The sequence below is a fragment of the Macrotis lagotis genome, chromosome 1, assembly GCF_037893015.1.
Source record: "Macrotis lagotis isolate mMagLag1 chromosome 1, bilby.v1.9.chrom.fasta, whole genome shotgun sequence".
In the NCBI taxonomy this organism is placed as follows: domain Eukaryota; kingdom Metazoa; phylum Chordata; class Mammalia; order Peramelemorphia; family Peramelidae; genus Macrotis; species Macrotis lagotis.
Genome location: NC_133658.1, coordinates 195,431,689 through 195,453,381, shown reverse-complemented (window position 1 = coordinate 195,453,381; position 21,693 = coordinate 195,431,689). Strand labels below are relative to the sequence as shown.

The 21,693-nt window shown below is 34.2% G+C and overlaps 1 protein-coding gene across 1 annotated transcript in view; it reads right to left on the bottom strand.

The window, feature by feature from the left end:
- The window catches only part of CSMD1 (CUB and Sushi multiple domains 1), a 2,413,561-nt gene that overhangs the window by 147,184 nt on the left and 2,244,684 nt on the right, over positions 1 to 21,693 (bottom strand). Inside the window, exon 58 of the mRNA XM_074209535.1 lies at positions 3,049 to 3,243. Coding sequence (XP_074065636.1) covers positions 3,049 to 3,243 — 195 coding nt within the window. The remainder of the gene's footprint in view (positions 1 to 3,048; positions 3,244 to 21,693) is intronic.

The window sequence follows — 21,693 nt, the reverse complement described above, 5'->3', positions numbered from 1 at the left end:
CAGAGACAGTGATAACAATTGATAAGGTATAAATCCTGTACCTTCTGGGGATACTGAACTGTGACTGTACTTGTGATAATGTTGCAATGCTTACCAAAACCAAATAGAATCTAGGTATATATAATTTATTATGAACTTTTCATTGTCTTTTCTTAAGCATAGTATGAACTTCACCTTGAACTATGGTTCTTTTTGGCATGATTATAATTTACATTTAAGATAACTAGATCCTGTTTTTAATTTTGGATACCAGGGTAAGTTGTACTAAATAAAGAAAGAATAGAATGTTACATGTTCCCCCCTCAGATATAACTACCAACTTTTAGTGGTATTCTGAGAATAGACTCATATTTTTATCTTTTCTCCTTTATCATGGATAAAAATATCCCATTTAACAATATTATTTTCAAGTATGTCTTCCAGTGATGTAAATAAAGTTTACTGCCTTTTGAAATTGCATGTTATCAACCTTTTTAGCAGCTGGATAATAGGATTACAGAATTGTTTGTGTTTGTGTGTGTGTGTGTGTGTGTGTGTGTGTGCGTGCGTGTGTGTGTGTGTTTTGTTGCACACTTAACTAGAATATGACTATCACAGGATTTGGAAAAAACCTATATAATTGAAAAAGACTTCCAAAAAAACCCTTTTCTTTAAAAATGAAGCAGGAATTTTTGTTTCTCTAAATTTCTCAGATATATTGAACTGCTTTCTTCCTCTCCTAATTAAAATTAATTCAATACTCATGCATGATCTCTGGTTGCAGGTAGCTCCCAATTACCTTTCTGTTAATATTGCTTTTTAAGGCTTCCACCAATTTTTGTTTCCATAGTCTTCTTGGGGGGGGGTGTGTCTAATTTCATTAACTGTAGTATCTTCTGTGTTGCTTACAACATAGAATTATTATATTACATGGGGGGAGAAGAAGGTTATGTGTGTTTATTTCTTATTTTCCTGAATTCCACAAGACTCAAGATTGTTTTCTCTATTTTGGAAAATCATACTTTGATTCACATTCTCACTCAGGACTATAAAATTGGAAATTCAAGACAGGAACATCTACTACCATAGATCATATCTGTGAATAATATTTTGTTATCAGATATTTAAAGCTAGAAAGATCCTTAAAGAACAACTCTCTCAATCCCCTCATTTTATAGAAGAGGAAAGTGAAATTCATCAAGATTGTAGAGGACTGATAATGAAACACACTATCTATTATAAAGAAGTGACAGAATTAAGAGTGAAGAATGAGTCTTTTTTTTGGTATACATTCACTTTGGGAATTGTTTTGCTTGACTAAGATTATTTGTTATAAGAATTTTTCTTTTTTTAAATTTTAGTTGAGCACGAGAAGGAGAAACATTTTATATAATGTATAAAGTAGAAAGGATAAAATTTAGCAGTTGCTTGGACTGGGGTGAAGTAATAGCGAGGCATTAAGGATGACAAAACTTGCAAGCCTAGGTGATTATTAGGTAAAACATTTCTCAGTATTTCAGTCAATTCTTTAAACTATTGAAAAATCAATTCTCATAAAGTATAACTTTGTGAACTGTTTGACTTGGAATTATCATTGCAACTGACCCAGGAAGTCTATTGTGAGCTTAAGAACATATGCATGAGTTCTTTGATTCTATCCCAGGGGACACATATGGCTGTCACTATAAAACATCTTAAAACATAGCTTCTTATTGCAATTGTTGTCCAGCCTTTCATGGCAAAGATAATGTTGCTGTTTCTTTTTCTAGCTAATTTTACCAATGAGGAACAAACAAATAGCAAATAGGGTTAAGTGACTTGCCCAGGGTCATACGGTTAGCAAATGTCGGGGGCCAGATTTGAACTCAGTATTTCCTGTCTATAACACATTTGCATCACCTAGTTGGCATACCCTTATTTTATTAGTGGAAATCACATTTATGTTGAAAGTATACTAGCCCTCATATCCCAGTTAGTTTCTACTCTGGTTCTAATCTTGAAGTTCTGACATCAGGAAGAACCAGTGTAGGGTTTAAGGAATACCTAGTTTCATCGCTCTATCTTCCTCTTTAACTCTTAATAGAATTTTCCTGAAGAACCTGAGCCTTATAAAATATTAAAGCTTTTCCATGAGAAATTGAGCAGAAGATGAGGAAAAACAAAGAAAATTTTTTTACTTCTAATGTCCTCCTACTTTCTTTATTAGGGAAATGCCTTTATGTAACAATTAAAAAGTCAACCCCTATTTCTTCCTTCCTTTCTCTATCTCCACACATCAATATATATTCACACATTCATATCTGAATATTTTAAGAATCAACATCTCTGAACTTTTTACTTTGTAATCTGCAGATATTTTCTGTATTACTAATAACAGCCTAACTGATGTTTTATAGAAAATATAATTTGCTATGAATAATTTAATGATATTTTCATAATACAAGTATATCTATAAATCATATGCAGTTTACTACTGTTATTCCTGAGTCATTGATTGGGCTTCTAATTTTGTGTGCAAGAACATGATCTTCCTTTTCAAGAATTTGTTATTAGAGATCAAAATATTTTCCATATAAAACCAGATTATAATTGATTCCAAATGTGCCAATGTATATCATAAAGATTATTAACAACATAATTGTTAGACATGAGTGAATTATATACTTGCTTAATGCCTCATTGAAAACTTCTGACTGTTACATTAACCTATTTTAATCTTTGAAATTTTTGAAATGCTTATTAAAAAAGAGAAAAAAATCATTAAAGCTAATGTTTAATCTAATCTGACAAAACTATCATTCAAATAGTAGATGTATATATTTTCTAAACATCTAAAGATTATCAATACAAATAATGTGTGTAATTAGAGTAATGATATTAAAAGGTTTAAATCTTTCCCATTTACACTAATAAGATGCTAAGATAACTTATTGTCTTTAAAAACAAGCATTTTTTTACTTTCAGTAATGAGCCCTAAATATATATATATATGTATATGATACATATAATATATATTTTACATATACACTAATAAACATAGCTAATTTGGAATACCAGATTTTTACTTACCCTTACAACTTGGCCTTTCATTTCCTACACTCCATGTTCCATTAGCTTGGCATTGTATGAGTCTTTGACCATCTAAATAATAACCAGGGCTGCAACTCAGCACAACTTGAGCTCCAAACTCATTCACTGACCCAGAAACCAGTCTCCAGATAACATGTTCTGAAAGTTGGGTCTCAATACTAGGACAAGTCACCGCTAGGAGGGAAGGAAAGAATAAAATTTGAGTACTTAGATTTTTTTTTTCCTGAAATAAATACTTCAGGGAAAATGAAACATGTTTCAATATTAGAGGTTCCTTTACATAAAACTGAAAATGATTTTAAGAGTTTTTAGCAAAATTCATACTATTTCAGGTTTTAACAGATTTACAACAAAGCTTAAGAAAGTATAAGACAGAAGATAAATGTTAACAACAAATCTTTATATACATTATATACATATTTTATATATATATATATATATATATATATATATATATATATATATGCATTAGAAAATCAAAAAAATTCAAAGTTGGAAGAGAGCCAAGAAATCATCTTGCTCTTATTTTACAGATGGGTACACTTAAATGCAAAGAAGAGTCATAAGTTAAGTCAGTCCTAAAGTTAGGAACAGAACTAAGTTGAATTTTTTTATGCTGAGTCACCATATTTTATGTTGAGCATCTAGGGATGCTCTGAAATAAGGGACTATACTTTCCATCTTCTGGGTTTTCTCCATAACAAGAAATACAGTGCTAGACACATAGATGATGTTTAACAAATTATTTTACAGATGAACATATATTGACTCAATAACCCTACCTTTTCTACCTAATCCTATATCATTTCCTTTCATGAAATCTATTTCTTGAATTTGACTTTCCATCTCCCAATCTCAAATCTGTGCCTTTGGAATAATTTCCCCCATCCCTTCCTGTCTCATACTTTTTCCATCTCTGCCTCTCAGGAGATTCTTGTTTTTTTTCAAAGCTAAATTCTAGCATGATTTCTTTTTAAAATGCACTCCTAATTTCCACTGCCACACCCACATTTGTTTGTGTTCTCTCTTTCCAAATTTTCTTGCATTTATATATCTGTATATACATTATATCTTATCAGTAGAGCAAAAGGTCCTTAGTGCTGAGACACCTTGCTTTTTATGTTTGCAAGGTTTCTGGCAAAGTATTTTATGTTTTTTTAAGTGAATTAAGTTGAAATAAATGGGATACATGAACCTCCAGGAATACATGTACTAAAATCCAAAGAAATCTCACCTCATTTATCTCAGTTTCCCACAACGCATCAATCCAGCAATAAAAATTTATGAGTTAGCTTTTCTGTGTTAGGCACTGTAAAAAATTATGCTGGGGATACAAAAAGTGACAAATAATCCCTGCAAGGAGTTTATAATCTAATATGGGAGACCACATGCAAATAAACACATATAAAAAGCAAACCATATAAAGGCTGAATAGGAATAGTTATCAGAAGGAAAGCACCGAAATTAAGAGGGATAATTTTAGTTGGGACTTAAAGGAAACCAGAAAGATCAATAGTCTGAGTGAAGGTGGGAGTATGTTACAAGTTGGGAGATAGAGAAAAGTGCCAAGTCCAGAGATGGAATGTTTTGATTGTGGAACAGAACAAAGGATAGTTACCGAACAGAAGAGTATGTATTGAGGAGTTAGATATAATACTGGAATGGTAAAAGGGAGTTGGGTTATGAAGTGATCTGAATGCTAAATCGAGCTTGTGGAGTCACCAGAGTTTACTGAGTAGAGAGGGGGACATGATCAGGCCTGCATTATATGAAAATCATGTGAGCAGTTAAATGAAGGATGGATTGGAGTGGGAAGAGACTTGAAGCAGGCAGACTCACCATTAGGTTATTGCAGTAATCAAAGTCTGAGGTTATGAGAGTCTATACCAGAATAGTATTAGAATCAGAGGAGGAAAGAATGCATATACAAGAGATGTTGCTAAAGTGAAATCAGCAGACCTTGACAACAGCACTGTATAGGAGGTAAGAGATAGGCATTCAGGATGAAGGGGCAGTGGGCTAGGCTTGAGGTTAGGAATTCTGAAGTTCAAATCAAGCCTCAGACACTTACTAGACTTATAATAATAAAAATATGAAAATGAAGTCAGCAGCTTAGTCAAGGAGATTCAAAAGAATGCTGAATTCCTTATTTTCTGTCTTGCTTTAGTTTCCCTGTCTATAAAATGGGGATAATGGGATAGCTAGGAGAAACAATGGATAGAGCACTGGTCATGTAGTCAGGAGGACCTGAGTTCAAATCCAGTCTCAGACACTTAATAATTACCTAGATGTGTGACTTTGAGTAAGTCACTTAAACCCATTGCCTTGCAAAAACAATTGGGAATAATAACAGCACCTATAGGGCAGATAGGTGGCATGGTGGATAGAGTACTAGCCCTGAGTCAGGAGGACCTCAGTTCAAATCTGGCCTCAGACACTTGACAATCACAAGCTGTATGTCATTGGGCAAGTCACTTAAAGCCATTGCCCTACCAATAAATGAATGAATGATTGAATTAATAGATAGGTAGATAGATAGACAGACAGACAGACAGACAGTGCATTGCATCTCAGTGGACTGCATCTCAATCAAAGGGATCTCTGATCAAAAAGCATGACAATTTTTGTCACTTTCTAATACCAGAAAAAATTACTATTTAGTCACTTTCTTCTTTCTAGAAAGACTGGACCAATTCACAGTTCCAGAAATTGTTTATTGATATTTCTCTCTGTCTACAACCTCTCAAATTATTCCATATTTTTATTATAATTGTATAAGTTTTCTGAGCATGAAATAAATCCTTATAATTCTTTTTATTTTAATATGTCTTATTATTGGGGATTTAGAACCATCTTTTATATAGTTGTTAAAAGGCTATCATTTGGGTGTGGAGACAAGATGGTGGCATGAAGGCAGCATTTCCCAGAAACCTCTTCCCCCCAAAACTCCAAAAGTCAACAAATTATGACTAATAAAGCTAAAATTTAGAGGGGCAGAACCCATAGAAAGTCTGAATGATCTATTTTTTCAGTCCAAGATAAATTAGAAGTTCCACAGCAAAGGTGTATTTCACCAGGACCAAGATTAGAAAAAAGCCACAGCTACAATGCAGCCCAGCCCAGCCCAGTCAAGGGATCACCAGCAACAGCTTGAAGGGGTGGTAAGAAAACTCTGCTATGCCAGAATGGGTATGGAGTGAGGAGCACTGGCCACAGAACCTTCAGGGAGAATTGGTGAAACCAGCCTGCACCTCCAGAGAACAGCCCAAAGATGGTAAAGGGGTCAGGGGAGATGCAGAAATTTCTATGCTTTCCCTGGGGCAGGACTGTGCTGTTTGCCCACACTCAGATCCAGGTTGCAGTTTGGCCGTCCATACTAAGATATCAGGGACCCTCCTCAAAACTCCAGGGCAGAAGGGAGTGCCTGTGGTCATCCACAGATCAAAGCACAGACAAGAGAGCATATGCCCTTGGAGGAATAAAGGTCCCAGTGGGGTGTACCAGAAAAGACCCCAAAGCTGTTGTCCCAATAATATGCAAAAGCTCAGGAAGTAGCTCAAAACCAGCCACAGACTGGAGAAATGAGTAAACAGAGAAAAAAGAGGAACACCACTGAGAAATTCATTGTCTATGATCCAAAGAATCCTTCTCAATGTGAAGATGAGGAAGTACAAGCTCCTGCATTTAAAGATTCCATGAAAAATGGAAGTTGGGCTCAGGCTATGACAGAGCTCAAAAAAGATTTTGAAAATGAAGTAAGGGAGATAGAGGAAAAATTGAGGAAAATAATGAGAGAGATGCAGGGAAAAAACATGAAAATGAAGTCAGCAGCTTAGTCAAGGAGATTCAAAAGAATGCTGAAGAACATCACATGGTAAAAACCAGCTTAGGTCAAATGGATAAGATGGTACAAAAAGTTATTGAGGAGAAAAATGCTTTAAAAAGCAGAATTGGCCAGATGGAAAAGGAGATAAGAAAGCTCTCTGAGGAAAACAAATCCTTCAGATATAGAATGGACCTAAAGGAAGCTGATGATTTTACAAGAAGTCAAGGCACAATACTTCAACACCAAAAAAATAAAACATTAGAAGAAAATGTGAAAAATCTCATTGAAAAAATAACTGATCTGGAAAACAGACTCAGGAAAAAAATTTAAAAATTATTGGGATACCTGAAAGTCATGATCAGGAAAAGAGGCTTGACCTCATTTTTAAAGCAATCCTACAGGAAAATTTCCCTGTTGTCCTAGAAGCAGAGGGCAGAATAGAAATTGAGAGAATCCACCCATCTTCCCTGGAAAGAGATAAGAAAAAACCCAGGAATAATATAGCCAGTTTCCATAACTCCCAAGTCAAACAGAAAATACTGCAAGCAGCCAGAAGGACACAATTCAAATATCATGGAGCTGAAGTCAGGATCACACAGGATTTAGCAGCAACTACATTAAGGACTCATAGGGCTTGGAATATAATATTCCAGAAGGCAAAAGAGCTTGGAATGCAACCAAGAATCAACTACCCAGCAAAACAGAACATCCTCTTCCAGGGGAAAAGATTGATTTTCAATTAAACAGGGGAATTTCAGATGTTCCTGTTGAAACAATCAGAGATGAACATAAAGTTTGACCTTCAAATACAGGATTCAGGTAAAGCATAGAGAGGGTAGATGAGAAGGGTAAAATATGAGGGACTTAAAGAAGGTGAACTGCATGTATTGCTGCATAGTAAAATGATACTGATAATACTCATATGAAACTTCTTATTTAATAGAGCAGGTAGAAGGAGCTTTTATAGATGAAGCACAGGAGAGTGCTGAATCTGAAGATATAATATATTGCAAAAATGGAGTTAGTGGCTAAAAAGGAAATGCACTGGGAGTAAAAGAAAGGAGAGGTACAATAGGCTAAGATATTTCATATAAAAGATATATTTTTACAATGAGTTTTTGCAATAATATTGGCGGGGGAGGCAAGGGGGGAATGAGGGAACCTTCACATTCATCAGAAATGGCTCAGAAAGGAAATAGCATATACACTCAATAAGGGACAGACATCTAGAGTAAAAAGGAGAGAAAGGGGAAAGGGGGAGGGGGGATGTGGGTGGTGGAGAGGGTAGATCATAGGAAAGAATAGTCAGATATACCACATTTTCTTTTTCACTTCTTGCAAGGGGCTGGGATTGGGTGACCTGTCTGGGACCACAGGGCCTGGTGGTTGCTGGCTCTCAGGGGTGGTATGTGGGCTCGGAGCCTCTTGGCCCCAGGGCTGGTGATCAGTCCACTGCACTACTCAATCACCCTATAGCACATTTTAGAAGAGGGTCAGAGTGAAAGGAGAGAGAAAATATAATATATGGTAATGGGGAGGAATGGATGAAGGGAATTACAATCAGCAACAGCAACAGTACAAAAATATGGAAGTAACTTTTATGATGGACTTATCATAAAGAATATGATCCACCTCAGACAGAGCAGATGGTATCAAAATACAGACTGAAACACATTTTTTCCTCTTTAATTCTCATGAGGGTCTATATTTGGGGGGAAAAGGGATATTATGTTTACTTTTAAACAAGAAAATTTATGTACAAAAATGTATAAAAAATCACTTGTACAAAAATATTCCTAGCAGCTGTGTTTGTGGTGGCAAAGAATGGGGAATGGCTTAACAATATGTGGCATATATATGTGATGGAACACAATTGTTCTATTAGAACCCAGGAGGGATGGGAATTCAGGGAAGCCTGGAAAGATTTGCATGGACTGATGCTGAGTGTGATGAGCAGAACCAGAGGAACTTTGTGCACCCTAGCCACAACATGGGAGTGATGATCAACCTTGATGGACTTGCTCATTCCATTAGAGCAACAATCAGGCACAATACTTTATTTTTCTTCCTTAGGTATATCATTTCTCTCAGAAACAATGTAAAGATTAACAGTCTGCCTTCTATGGGGGGGGAAGCAAGATTAGGGGGAAAATTGTAAAAAATTCAAAATAAAATAAAAAATTAAGAGTACAAAAAAAAAGCTATCATTCTTTGACAATGATGTGTTTATACACTGTGACCCTTCTCCATGAGAAATTCCTATAGATTTGCATTAGTTTTCTAACATCTTTGATATTAAGTCCTTATCAAGGATATTTGATATGTATTCTCAATTGACATTCTTGTTTTTACTTTCAATGTATTCATTTTCTTCATGCAAAAATTTAAATTTCATGTAATAAAAAATTACCTGTTTTGTCTTTTATGAACCCCTCTGTCACTTATTAAACTTCTAGCTACAGTCATGAAAAAAGTACCTGATCTATTTATTGTTATCATCTTTGATAATTAAGTCCAATATCCATTTTAAGTTTATTCTTCAATAAACTTACTTTTGGAAGATGTTGGCCTAAACTTTAATTCTACCAATTTGATTTTGAAGTTTTCTAGTAGTTCTTTTCTTATTCTTACTTTTCTAATAGTTTCCACTGGTTTTATTTACATTTTGCTAACCAAAGTAAAATACTTTTGCTTACTGATCTGTAATAGAATTTGAGGTCTAAAATATAATTTTGTTAACACTACTATTTTTTGTGACATACCTTAATATTTGAGATGCTTAGCTTCTTCAAATGATTTTTATTCTCATTTTTCCTGGTTTTACAAAAGTATTCCTTGGTAATTTGATTCTAAATCTATAAATTACTTTAAAGGAAGTCATAACTTTTATGTTGGCATAGTGTAACCTAAGGATTTTTTTATCTCTCTCATTATTTAAATCATTTTCCTGGTTTTTTTTTAAAGGGAATTTTGCATAAACACTTTTAAAAGCAACCAACTTAAAGCTAGAGTTTGTCAAGCAAACTGTTACAAAAGCAAGGCAAAAATTCAATTGATTTAAAACTCAAGAATTAGTCAATCCAGACACCTGGGCAACTATATTATCAGGTTAAATGAAAGGAAAAGATGACTAAGTTGCTTCAAAGCAATTTTCAAAAGATATTCATCTTTCCTTGGTTTCAGCTCAAACTTTGAGGAGAGCTGAAAAATGCCTCCTTTCAAAAAGGTTTAGATTTTCTCCTATAAGCTTGAATAAAACCTACTGAAAAAATTTCTCTCAATTTGATATAGTTATAGAAAACAGTTTATCTAGCCTCTAGATGAAGTTACCTTCTTGTTGTTGTATATTTGATAGCAGCAAATTAGAAAAGACTCATATGCTAAATACATTTTAGCAGTTAATAAAAATAAATAACATAGCATAAAGATATTTAATATCAGAAAACTGGGAACTTAGCAATGAATTAATAATACAAAGGAGCCATTAAAAATTTGATTTAACTTGAGAATGCCACTATTATATATGAGTGATCCAACTATTCAATTTTGCTTAAGGAATATTAGCTTTTAATTTTACAAGGAATGATTCTGATTTACTAAGTTTCTTTCAGTTAGTGGCAAAATCAAAATGATAACAGATACTTTTTTTAACATCTTTAAGTCACAGGGAAATTGAAGCCCTTCCTGCTCTGTTACAACCATCCCAATAAATTATAGTATTTTTTTCACAAATATTGTGATAATTAAAATTAATTGCAGTTAAGGATATGACTTTTATTTTTTATATTTATTTTTTATATTTTATTTTTATTTTTTATATTGATGTTTTCCATTAAACTTCATATAAGTGCTACTATTAAGTTTAATTTAAGTAAATATAATTGTATTTATTAAATTGCGGTAAGTAACCATTGAAATAGAATTATTTAATCACATTTTGATTCATCTTAAGCATTCATTACCTAGAAATCTAGTTGAGGGAAAAAGTGCAGGTAAAGAATCTAGTTATCTTAAAGTCAGATGAATTAAAACATGATTTGTTAAAAAGAAAACAATGTTTTAATTTATTTTTTAAAAATCATAACAGGTTCAGAGCAGTTTCTGTAATTAGTACTATTCATAGTATTTTCATTTTGTTTCTCACAGGGATTCTTTACTGATATTTTATGAAGCACCTCCACAAGAACTGCAAATTTAAATTAATCTATGTTGAAGTAACTGTTATCTGCTGCACAGAGGATCACTAATATATAAATAGAGATTAGTACAACTCTAAGGATCAATCTCACAGTGATGAGTTTTTAAAAGCTGATGAAAAAAGTTATAAATTTTAGAGGAACTATGAGAAATGAGAAATGATGCATTGTTCGTATTGCTGGGAATTGATGCATCCATTCTGAATAGCAGTTTGGAAGTATGTCTGAAAGGTTTCTAAATATTGATTACTATCTGACCACACAATAGCAATACTATACTAATACCCTAAAGAAATCAAAGAAAGAGTAAAGCTACCCATATGTGTGCCATGCACACACGCGCATGCACACACACACAAACACACACACACATATATGCAATATTAGTAGTGACAAAGAACTGGGAATTAGAGTTTTGTCAATTGGGAAGTTATTGAACAAATTATGGTATATTAATGTAATAAAATATTAGTAACATATTAAAAAAAAAACTAAAGGGGGATGGTTTCCTGGGAAACCTGGGAAGAATTGTATGATCTGATGCAAGAATGAAGTGAGAAGAAGTAAGAGATCTATTCATATAGTAGGAATAACATTATAAAGACAAACAAATTTGAAAGATTTAAGAACTTTGAATAATTCAGTGACAAAGCAAGATTGTAAAATATAAGGCAACAATGTAGAAACACTTCCTAAAAGAAAGATGGTGAGTACAGAATGACACATTCTTGACCGGGGAGAGGTAAGAGGAGACATGTCTAATGCAGGAATAAATACACACACAAATATATATGTGTGTATATATATATGTATATATATATATATATATATACATTTATATTTATTATGTATCTAATATGTTTATATATGTAATAATGATTTTGGGCTTTTTTTATTTTTCCTAGGGAGAGAACATTTTTGTTTATTTAAGAATAAAGTAAAAAAGAAAATATATGAGTTCAAAAAGAGTAGTCCATAGGCAAACAAGGGACAGTGAAGACCACAAAATGCAAAATGTAAAAAACTCCTCATATAAAGCCTACAAGAAAAATATGACTTAGTCTCAAAACATAGAAAAGCTCAAAAAGGATTTTGAAAATAAAATAAGAGAGAGGAAAAATTAGGAAGATATATGAAAGTGATATAAGAAAATCAGGAAAAATGAGTCAACAGAGGAGATATAAAAAGTCCTATACAAAAAAATTTTACAGAATAAATCAAATGGTAAAAGAGATACAAAAAAGCCAAAACAGAATTGGCCAATTGGAAAAGGAAGTTCAAAAGCTCATTGAAGAAAATAATTCCTTAAAAATTTTAACTGAGCAAATAGCAGCTAACAGCTTTATGAGAAATGAACAATAAAACAAAACAAAAAGAATGAAAAAAAGACAATATAAAATATCGCATTGGCAAAACAACTGACCTGGAAAATAAATCCAGAAGAACTCATTTGAAAATTATTGGCCCTGAATGGTATGATCAAAACAGGAATTTAGACATCATTTTCAAGAAATTATCCAGGAAAAATGCCCTGATATTCTAGAACCAGATGCCATGTCACAAAGCTAGAAGGGATAGCTATACTGTATAATGTCAAGATCCACCATTGGGGGGAGTGGGGCATAGCCAAGATGGCTGCTTGAAGGGAGCATTTCCTGAGAACTCCGAAAACCCACACCCCAAAAAAAGCTAACAAAAGATGACTGTAGCCAAAATTTAGAGGGGCAGAACCCACTTATAAGTTCCATGGGAAAGGTGTATTTCAGCAGGAATGGTGGGGGGGAGGGGCTGGGAAAAAAAGCGGCAGTGCAGCCCAGCGCAGCCCAAAGATCAGCAGCAACAGTATGTTGAAGGGGTGGGTAGAGAACTCTGATACACCAGAATTAGTATGGAGTGAGGGAGCACCAGCAGCAGGATCTGCAGGGAGAATTGGAAGAAAAGCAGCCTGCACTCCTAGAGACAGTAAGGGAAGCCTGCACAGATTTTTCTGCTCTTCCTGCTGTTTGCTTATACTCATATACTGCAGTTTGGACTTCCATACTAAGATAGCTGGAACCCTCCTTATAGACCTAGGAGCACCTACATATCAAAGCACAGGCAAGAAAGCATAAGAGCTTGGAGGAATAAAGTTCCCAGTGGGGAGTCCCCCACCAAAAAACAAAAAACAAAACTAAGTCTTGGAAGTGCTGTAAATTCATCCTGGACTGAGTAAATGAGTAAACAACAGAAAAAGAAGAATCTGACCATAGAGTATTACTTTAGTCCCACAGAAGATCAAAACACATACTCAGATGATGACAAAATCAAAGCTTCTGTATCCAAAACCTCCAAGAGAAACAGAAAATGGACTCAGTCTATGGATGAGCTCAAAAAAGACTCTGAAAAGCAATAAAGGGAGGTGGAGGAAAAACTGGGAGGAGAAATGAGAGTGATGCAGAAAAATCATGAAAACCAAATCAAAAGCTTGGTGAAAGATATACAAAAAATACTGAAGAAAATAATATATTAAAAACCAGTTTAGGCCTAATGGAAAAAGCAAAACAAAAGGCAAATAAGGAGAAGAATGCCTTAAAAAGTAGAATTGGCCAGCTGGAAAGGGAGATAAAAAAGCTCTCTGAAGAAAATAACTCCTTAAAATGCAAAATGGAACTAAAGAAAGCTGATGACTTTGCAAGAAATCAGGAAGAAATAAAATTTTTCCAAAAAAGTCAAAAATTAGAAGAAAATGTGAAATATCTCATTGGAAAAACAACCGACCTTGAAAACAAACACAGAAGAAATAATTTAAAAATTATTGGGCTATCTGAGAAACATTACCAGGAGAAGAGCCTAGACTTGATTTTTCAAGAAACAATAAAGCAAAATTGCCCTGAGATCCTAGAAGCTGAAGGTAAAATGGAAATTTAGAGAATTCACCGGTCACCCCCTGAAAGGGATCCCAAAAGAAAAACTTCCAGGAATATTGTAGTCTAATTCCAAAACTCCCAAATCAAAGAGAAAATTCTAAAAGCTGCCAGAAACAAACAATTCAAATATGGAGGCTCCACAGTCAGGATTACACAGGATATGGCAGCATCTACATTAAGGGCTTATACGGATTGGAATATGATATTCCAGAAAGCAAAAAACCTTGGTTTACTACCAAGAATCAACTACCCAAAAAAACTGAACATTCTCTTTCAGGGGAAAAGATGGACTTTCAAACTTTCCTATTGAAACGACCAGAGCTGAACACAAAGTTTGATCTCCAAGTACAGGACTCTGGTGAGTGGAAGAGAGAGACTAACTATGAGGAACTTGATGATATTGAACTGTTTGTATTCCTGAGAGGGAAGAAGATATTGATAACTCATATGAACTTTCTCATTTATAAGAGCTGTTAGAAGGAGCATATATAGACAGGACATAAGAAGGCATGGAATATAATGGTATGATGTTGTAAATGGATGGAGTCAATAGGCGACAGGGAAAAGTGCTGGGAGAAAGGAAAAGGAGATGAAGAAGAAGCTGAGAGATTTCACATAAGAGTCAAGAAAAAGCTTTTTCAATAGAGTGGGGGTAAGGCAAGGGGGAATGAGTGAGCCTTCATTCTCATCAGAAATGGCTCAGGGAGGAAATGGCATACACACTTAATTGGGTGAGGAAATCTATCTTTCCCTGGAGAAGGAGGGGAGGGAAAGGACTGATGGGATGAAGGGTAATGGGAGGAGGGAAGAGAAGCATAGGTGATAGAAGAGAGGGAAGACCGAGGGAGAGGGTTCAGATTCAACACACTTTTGGACAGGGCCAGGATGAAAGGAGAGAGAGAATAGAATAAATAAGAGTGGGGAGAAATAGAGTGGAGGTACAGCTAATAATAGCAACTGAGGGAAAAATATTGAAGCAACTTCTCTGCTGGACTTATGATAAAGAAAGCAACTCACCCCAGGGACAGAGCCATTGAAATCTGAACACAAATTTTTTTCCTCTCTCTCTATTCTTGAAGTTTCTCATCTTCTTGGGGGGGGGGGGGTATGTTTATTCTTATGTTTTCTCTTATAACATTCAATTTAGATCAATATATGGCATGGAAACAATGTAGAGACTTTCAGACAGCCTTCGGCGGGGGGGGAGGGAAGGGAGCGGGGGAAAATTATAGAAATCAGAGCCTTGCAAAAAATGATGGGTACATATTACTATTGTATATAATTGGAAAACAAATAAAATGCTAAAATGTTAAAAAAAAAAAAAAGATCCACCAGTATTTTGTCAGGCTAGAGAATTAGGCAGAATCTAATTAGAAGAAATTTTGTAGGCATAAATGTAAAGTCTTGTATTTAGGTACAAAAAGTTGGCCTCATTAATATAATATGGGAAAGGAATAGACAGACAACAGTTTTGAGGGTTTTTTTTATTAAAAAGATCTTGAAATTTCAGTAGATTTTAAATTCAAAAAGTCATATGGCAGCCACAAAAGCTAACATTACACTGGACCACATTAAGAGCACAGCTTCAAAACCAGGAAGATGAACTATCTGTCCACATATTGAGTTCTGACATCAATCCTGGGCATCATGCTTTAACGAGGTAATCCAGAGGAGAGCAAGTTAAATGGTGAAGGGTCTTGAGTTCATGCTATTTGATGACTGGTTGAAAAACTGGGAATATGTGGTCTGTAGAAAAGATAACTCAAAAAAGTTCTAGTAGTCACATTTAATTTTTTGAAGTACTGTCATACAGAGAAAGAGGTTAAGCCTTACGCTTTTGGTCTCAGAAAACTGAAAGAGAAGTAATTGGTAAAAGTCACAATGAGGCAAATTTAAGCTTGAGATCAGGTAATCATTTCCTCACAGTAAGAGGTGATTCAAAAACTAATAGTTAACCAAAAAAATAAAACCCTTCAGATTCTGATGAACACAATAAAAATTATCTCTTATGTATCTCTTTCCTTTAATCCTAATTCATCATGTCAAAATTGACACATCTATAAACATGTTTATCAAAATATGTACGTACAATTCTAACCTGACTATTTGCCACTGAGGAGAGGGGGTGAGAAGGAAGGGAGGGTGAAGGAAATTTTGTAATTTAAAAATATACATGTGCATATGGATGAAAAAAAAAATAAAGATACTACTCAAAAAAACCCCCAAAACCTAATGGTTGTTCCAAGAAGTGATGGATTCTTCCTCCTTAGAGATTTTAGGTAGAGACAAAATGATCACTTAATGAGATATATTATAATGGAAATATTTTTCAGGTATAGTTGGAGTAGCTGACCTTCAAAGTCTCTCCCAGCTCTCAAATTATATGATTGGAAAAAAAAATCTATTTCTTTCTTGATAATGAAAATGTTTTCCAACCATAACTGCTATATTAAAATAATTTAACTCAGATTTGGAAAAGTCAAAGAAGATAGGACAATGTTTATTTCACCAAACAAATTAAACAAACAAAAAAAATTTCAAACACTCCTAAAATCCTTCCTTCAGGTGACATAATTGGAGTCAAAAAAGCTGTCATCTATAAAAATACAATTAAGCTAATTTCATTTGACCTTTGAAAGTAGAAAGAGGAGCAATCAATAGAGCATTAAAAGAAGCATATCTAGACTTTATATCAAAAATAATTGCATATTAGAGCTGTTCAAAAATGAAATAGAATTCTTTGAATTGTGAAGCATGTCCCCTTCTTGGAGATCTTCAAAGACCTATGATCACTTTGCAGTGTATAATATAAAATAGTATTGGGGAGGGGCATTGTATCTGATTGTATCTGATAGCTGAAGATATATATATATATATATATATATTAGTTAGTTATTATATTTATAATCTGATACACTGAATTGTATCAGATGGCAAAGAAGATTCCTTACAATTCTCAAACAGGTGATTCTTTAGCAAAATATAAAACTTATAATTACTCATTAACATCTAATATTTTGTGAAAATGATTTTTGTCTGCTTGTGTGTGTAAACTTAATTAGACAGATTATCTAAAAGCAATTAACATTCTTAAAATGACAATAACTGAAAATTCCTGACTCATAATGGATGGGAAAGTTTTGGATGTCATTGTATAATGTATACTTTTTTGTACTGATTTTTTTTTCAAGTTAAAGATGACAGTATTTCCTGGGATTTCTTATGAGTCACATTCCAATTATCTTGTTATGTGTAAGAATAAAAGTAACTCCAAATCTTAAAAATTTCAGAAGTCAATTTAACTTAATAATAATTTGTAATTATTTATGAAATGCTTTAGGTTTGAAAATTTTTACACACACACACACACACACATATGTATATACACATATACACACACACACACACATATATATATATATTACTTAAATGGATCATTCCATTGGGAGGATGGGTACAACTAGTATTATTGCAATTTTACAGATGAAGATATTAAGGTTTTAGAAAAGTTAAGTGACTTGTTTAAATATTAAATAATTTGTGAATTTGTGTATATCCCTCTTCTTACTACAATATCTAACCTTTGGATATCTTTGCAAGATATATATGGTTTAAAGGGTAGATAATCTCAAAGAGAAACAATAAAGGAGAAGACTGGGGAAAACCAGTAAAGACTGAATTTGAGCTGAGTGCTGAAAAAAACATAGGGAACCAAAAGTTGGTGATAAGAAAGAACATTCTAGGCATGGGGGGACAGCTCAATTTTTAAAAAGTCAAAATGGAGAAAGAGAATGTTGTAGAGGAGAAACAGCAAGAAGGGCAATATTTCTGAAATCATAGAATACCTTGAGTAGAATAAAATGTAAGAAGATTAGAAAGAAAGAGAAGGGGCAGGTTGTTGGCTTTAAAAAACAGAACAAAGATTTTATATTCACTCCTGAAGATAATAGGAAACCACTGATTTTTAAATATGGAGGTATCATAATTAGTCAGACCTGCATTTTAGGAAGATCACTTTGACAATACAGAAATGACATGTCCTATAAAATGAATTTATAAATATCCTTTATACTAATTTTCTCACCCTTAAACACATTTTGTAAGGCACTTGCCATTTATCACATTAAATAAGTAGCAAACACAAGTTCAAAATATACTTGTCTTCAAGTAATTAAATCCATAAATAGCAAATGAAACCAGTGGTGTTTTTTTTGTCTTGCAATGGAGGCAGTTTCCTAAGTAGGTTTCACAGGACTCCTGAAAAATTCTTACAACAAAGGTTCTGGGGGCAGCTAGGTGGCACAGTGGATAGAGCACCAGCCCTGGAGTCAGAAGTACCTGAGTTCAAATCTGTCCTCAGACTCTTAATAATTACCTAGCTGTGTGGCCTTGGGCAAGTCACTTAACCCCATTGCCTTGCAAAAAAAAAAAGGCTCTGGGAGAAAGAACATTATGGCAGATATTTATAACCAAAGTAACAAGGGATATATTTAAGAAACCAATATTGAACTGACAGGGACACTGACAGGAAAACTTGATAGGTATTTTTTATTTCTACTTATTCCAGTGAGGGAGAAAAACAAAGTAGTTTTATCACATTATTTCTTCTGGTATTTTGATAAAAAATAACAATAAGAAATAGTTTAATGGATAGGTACAATAAATTATTCAATTAAGAAAAAGACTACAGTTCAATTAAAAATATAACATATATATATATATATATATATATATATATATATATATATATACATACATATCTTCAGCTATAAGAATTACAAAGGACATCAGAAGTCATCTATTTAGCTAAATTTATACATGGACTGGAATCCCTACCCTGTTTTAGATAGCATGCCTTTTAAAAATTGCCTACAGTGGTATTTTGTTTTGTTTGTTTTTGTGTTTATGTTTTTGTTTTTTGGTTGCTATTTGCATTACTGTATAACATTTAGATCAAAATTTAGTAATACCTCCAATATCTCCATAAGCTATTCAGCTTTCTGCTATTTGAAGATCTCTACAGAGATCTTCTTCTTGAAGTAACCCATATAATCTAGGAAAAGTTCCAATTATGTAGAAATTTCTCCAATTTTAATTTTTTTTTCATTCTACCCTCTAGGACCAAGCTATAGGTAGAACTTGGGTGTGCTACAAGGGCTATTGAATCTACTGGGATCAATCAAGCTTCCATTTTATAAGCACAAAAAGTCTAATTGCTCCTTCCATATAACACTATAAATAGGTTCATAAATTTAGAGCTGGAAAAGAATTTAGATATAGTCTAGATTAGAGTCCCCATTAAATTTTTTTAACTTCTCTAGATAAGCAACTTTTTTTTTCCTTTGACTAATTCTAAAATGACTTGAGATCCAATTCCCACATCTTGCTTTTCCTCCTAAGGACAAACTTCAACTTGTCAATGTATTTCCTAGTAAGTAGTACTTAGAAAGGAACACAACACAGATTATGCTGCCTAGAGACAGAAAAAAAATAGCCTGAAGAGATATATCAGATTTCTACTAAGTATAAGTTCTTAACTTGGGGTCTGGGAAATTAATTTTTATTACTATTTCACTATGTATTATATCTGTATTATATATTATCTTTTTTTACTATAGCTTAATTTCTTCCTGTCCAGATGATGTCTCAAAAACTCCTGTGATACTATACCTTCTGTTTTCCCAATCCATTTATCATAATTCATAAATCCTTCTACCAGTATACATCCCCATTTCAATTAATGTATTTCATCCTACATCTTCTTGGTATAAAAAAATCATAATAACAATACTGATAAATATTGTATTCACAAACCTTTTCAACAATCAAGCTCCATTTGAACAAGGTGATGTATTACAAAATCATAATGAATTGAAATCTCTAGTTCACCTTGTTTAGTATTTATTCACTCATCAGTTATTCATTAATCACCTTCTTTTTCTCAGGCAGTGAGTGTGCAATTGATGTAAAGACAGAAGGGAATTTTTGTCTTTCAAAAACGTTTATGGGTTTCTGGCCAAGATGGCAGAGAGAAAACAGGCACAGTTCTAAAATCCCCTGATCTTCCCCCATATATAATATGAAACAAACCTCTTAACAGAAATCCAATCAACAAAACCCAGAAAAAAAAGCCAGGAAAAAGAACATCTACCTGAGTATTTGTCTTCTGCAATAGAAATCATGGGTGAGTCCTGGACACAGAGGGCAGACTCTACTGGCAGCAAGGGACCAGGGAGATCCTGGGAGCCTGGATTAGCCCTGTATTAGCCTGATTAGCAGTGGGATTGGAGCTGGACAGGCTTGATCAGCAGTGGGGCTAGAACCTGGTAGACCATGGGGGCTTGGGTAAACTAGGAAGCAGAGGTTTTGGTGTTGGAGTTGACCCTTGGGAGTTTACCAGCAGAGCTAAAGGGAGAGCTACAGACATCATCCATGGGGTCATCTGTCAGGAGGAACTCAGTGTCCATGCCTCCATTTCACCTGAAGCCTCTTCCCAGAACAAAGACAATTACAGACTACTTCGGCCCCAGGGCAAGCAGCAAAACCAGCTCAGCTGACAATAGGGATAGTGATCACCTCACCCCAGGGTATAGACCACTATTGATCAAACACAAAAGTATTTAACAGCTTTAATCATTCTCTCCAGGTCAAGGGAAAGGGCCACAATCAAGATCACAGACACTCCAGAGAAAGCAACCAGCATCCCCTACTGCCAGCTGGAGATATTACACTCAATGAGCAAATCCTCTAGCACACCCTACTGGCCAACTGGAGTTATTACACACAGTGAGTAAAGCCTCTAGGGATTCCATCACAAACCTCTGTAAACCAGCCCCTCCCTAACTCAAGGTCTTAGTAAAATGAAGAAAGGCCAGAGGAAAGGGTGGGCCATAGACAAGTTCTTGGAAGGAAAAGATCCTACTCAGAGAGGCCTAGAATCTCTGAGGAGAATGCGATGTGGTCTCCAGTATAGAAAGATTCCCCTTGAAGAAATAAGGAAGGAGTTTAAAAATCAATTGGAAAATTTGGGAAAAGAAACCCAAGAGAAAATTAACACCTTGCAACAAGTAAACAAATCATTGGAAAATACAACTGGACAAATACAAAATGAGAATAATTCTCTCAGATCCTCAATTGGGCAAAGGCAAAAAGAAAATCATTCTCTCAAAACCTCAATCGATCAAATGTAAAGCTCTTTCATAAACAGAATTGACCAATTAGAAAAGAAGCTGCAAAGGGTAATAGAAGAAAATTCTTCTCTAAAATAAAAAATGGAGTCTGTGGAAACTAATGACTTCATGAGACAGCAAGAGTCTGTTAAAAACAACCGAAAAATTGAAAAAATAGAAGAAAATGTAAATCACCTCATCAGCAAAACCACTGACTTCAAGAACTGATGAAGAAGAGACAATCTGAGAATTATAGGTCTTCCTGAAAACATTGAAGAGGAAAAAAAAAAGCCTAGATTTAATATTACAGGATTTAGTGATGGAAAACAGCCCTGATATCATGGAAGTATAGGGCAAAATAGTTATTGAAAGAATGCATTGATCCCCTCTGGAAAGAGATCTTAAAATGAAAACACCAAGGAATGTTCTGTCCAAATTCCAGAACTATCAGATAAAAGAGAAAACCCTGCAAGTAGCCAGAAAGCAACAATTTAAATACCAAGGATCCACAGTAAGGATTACATAAG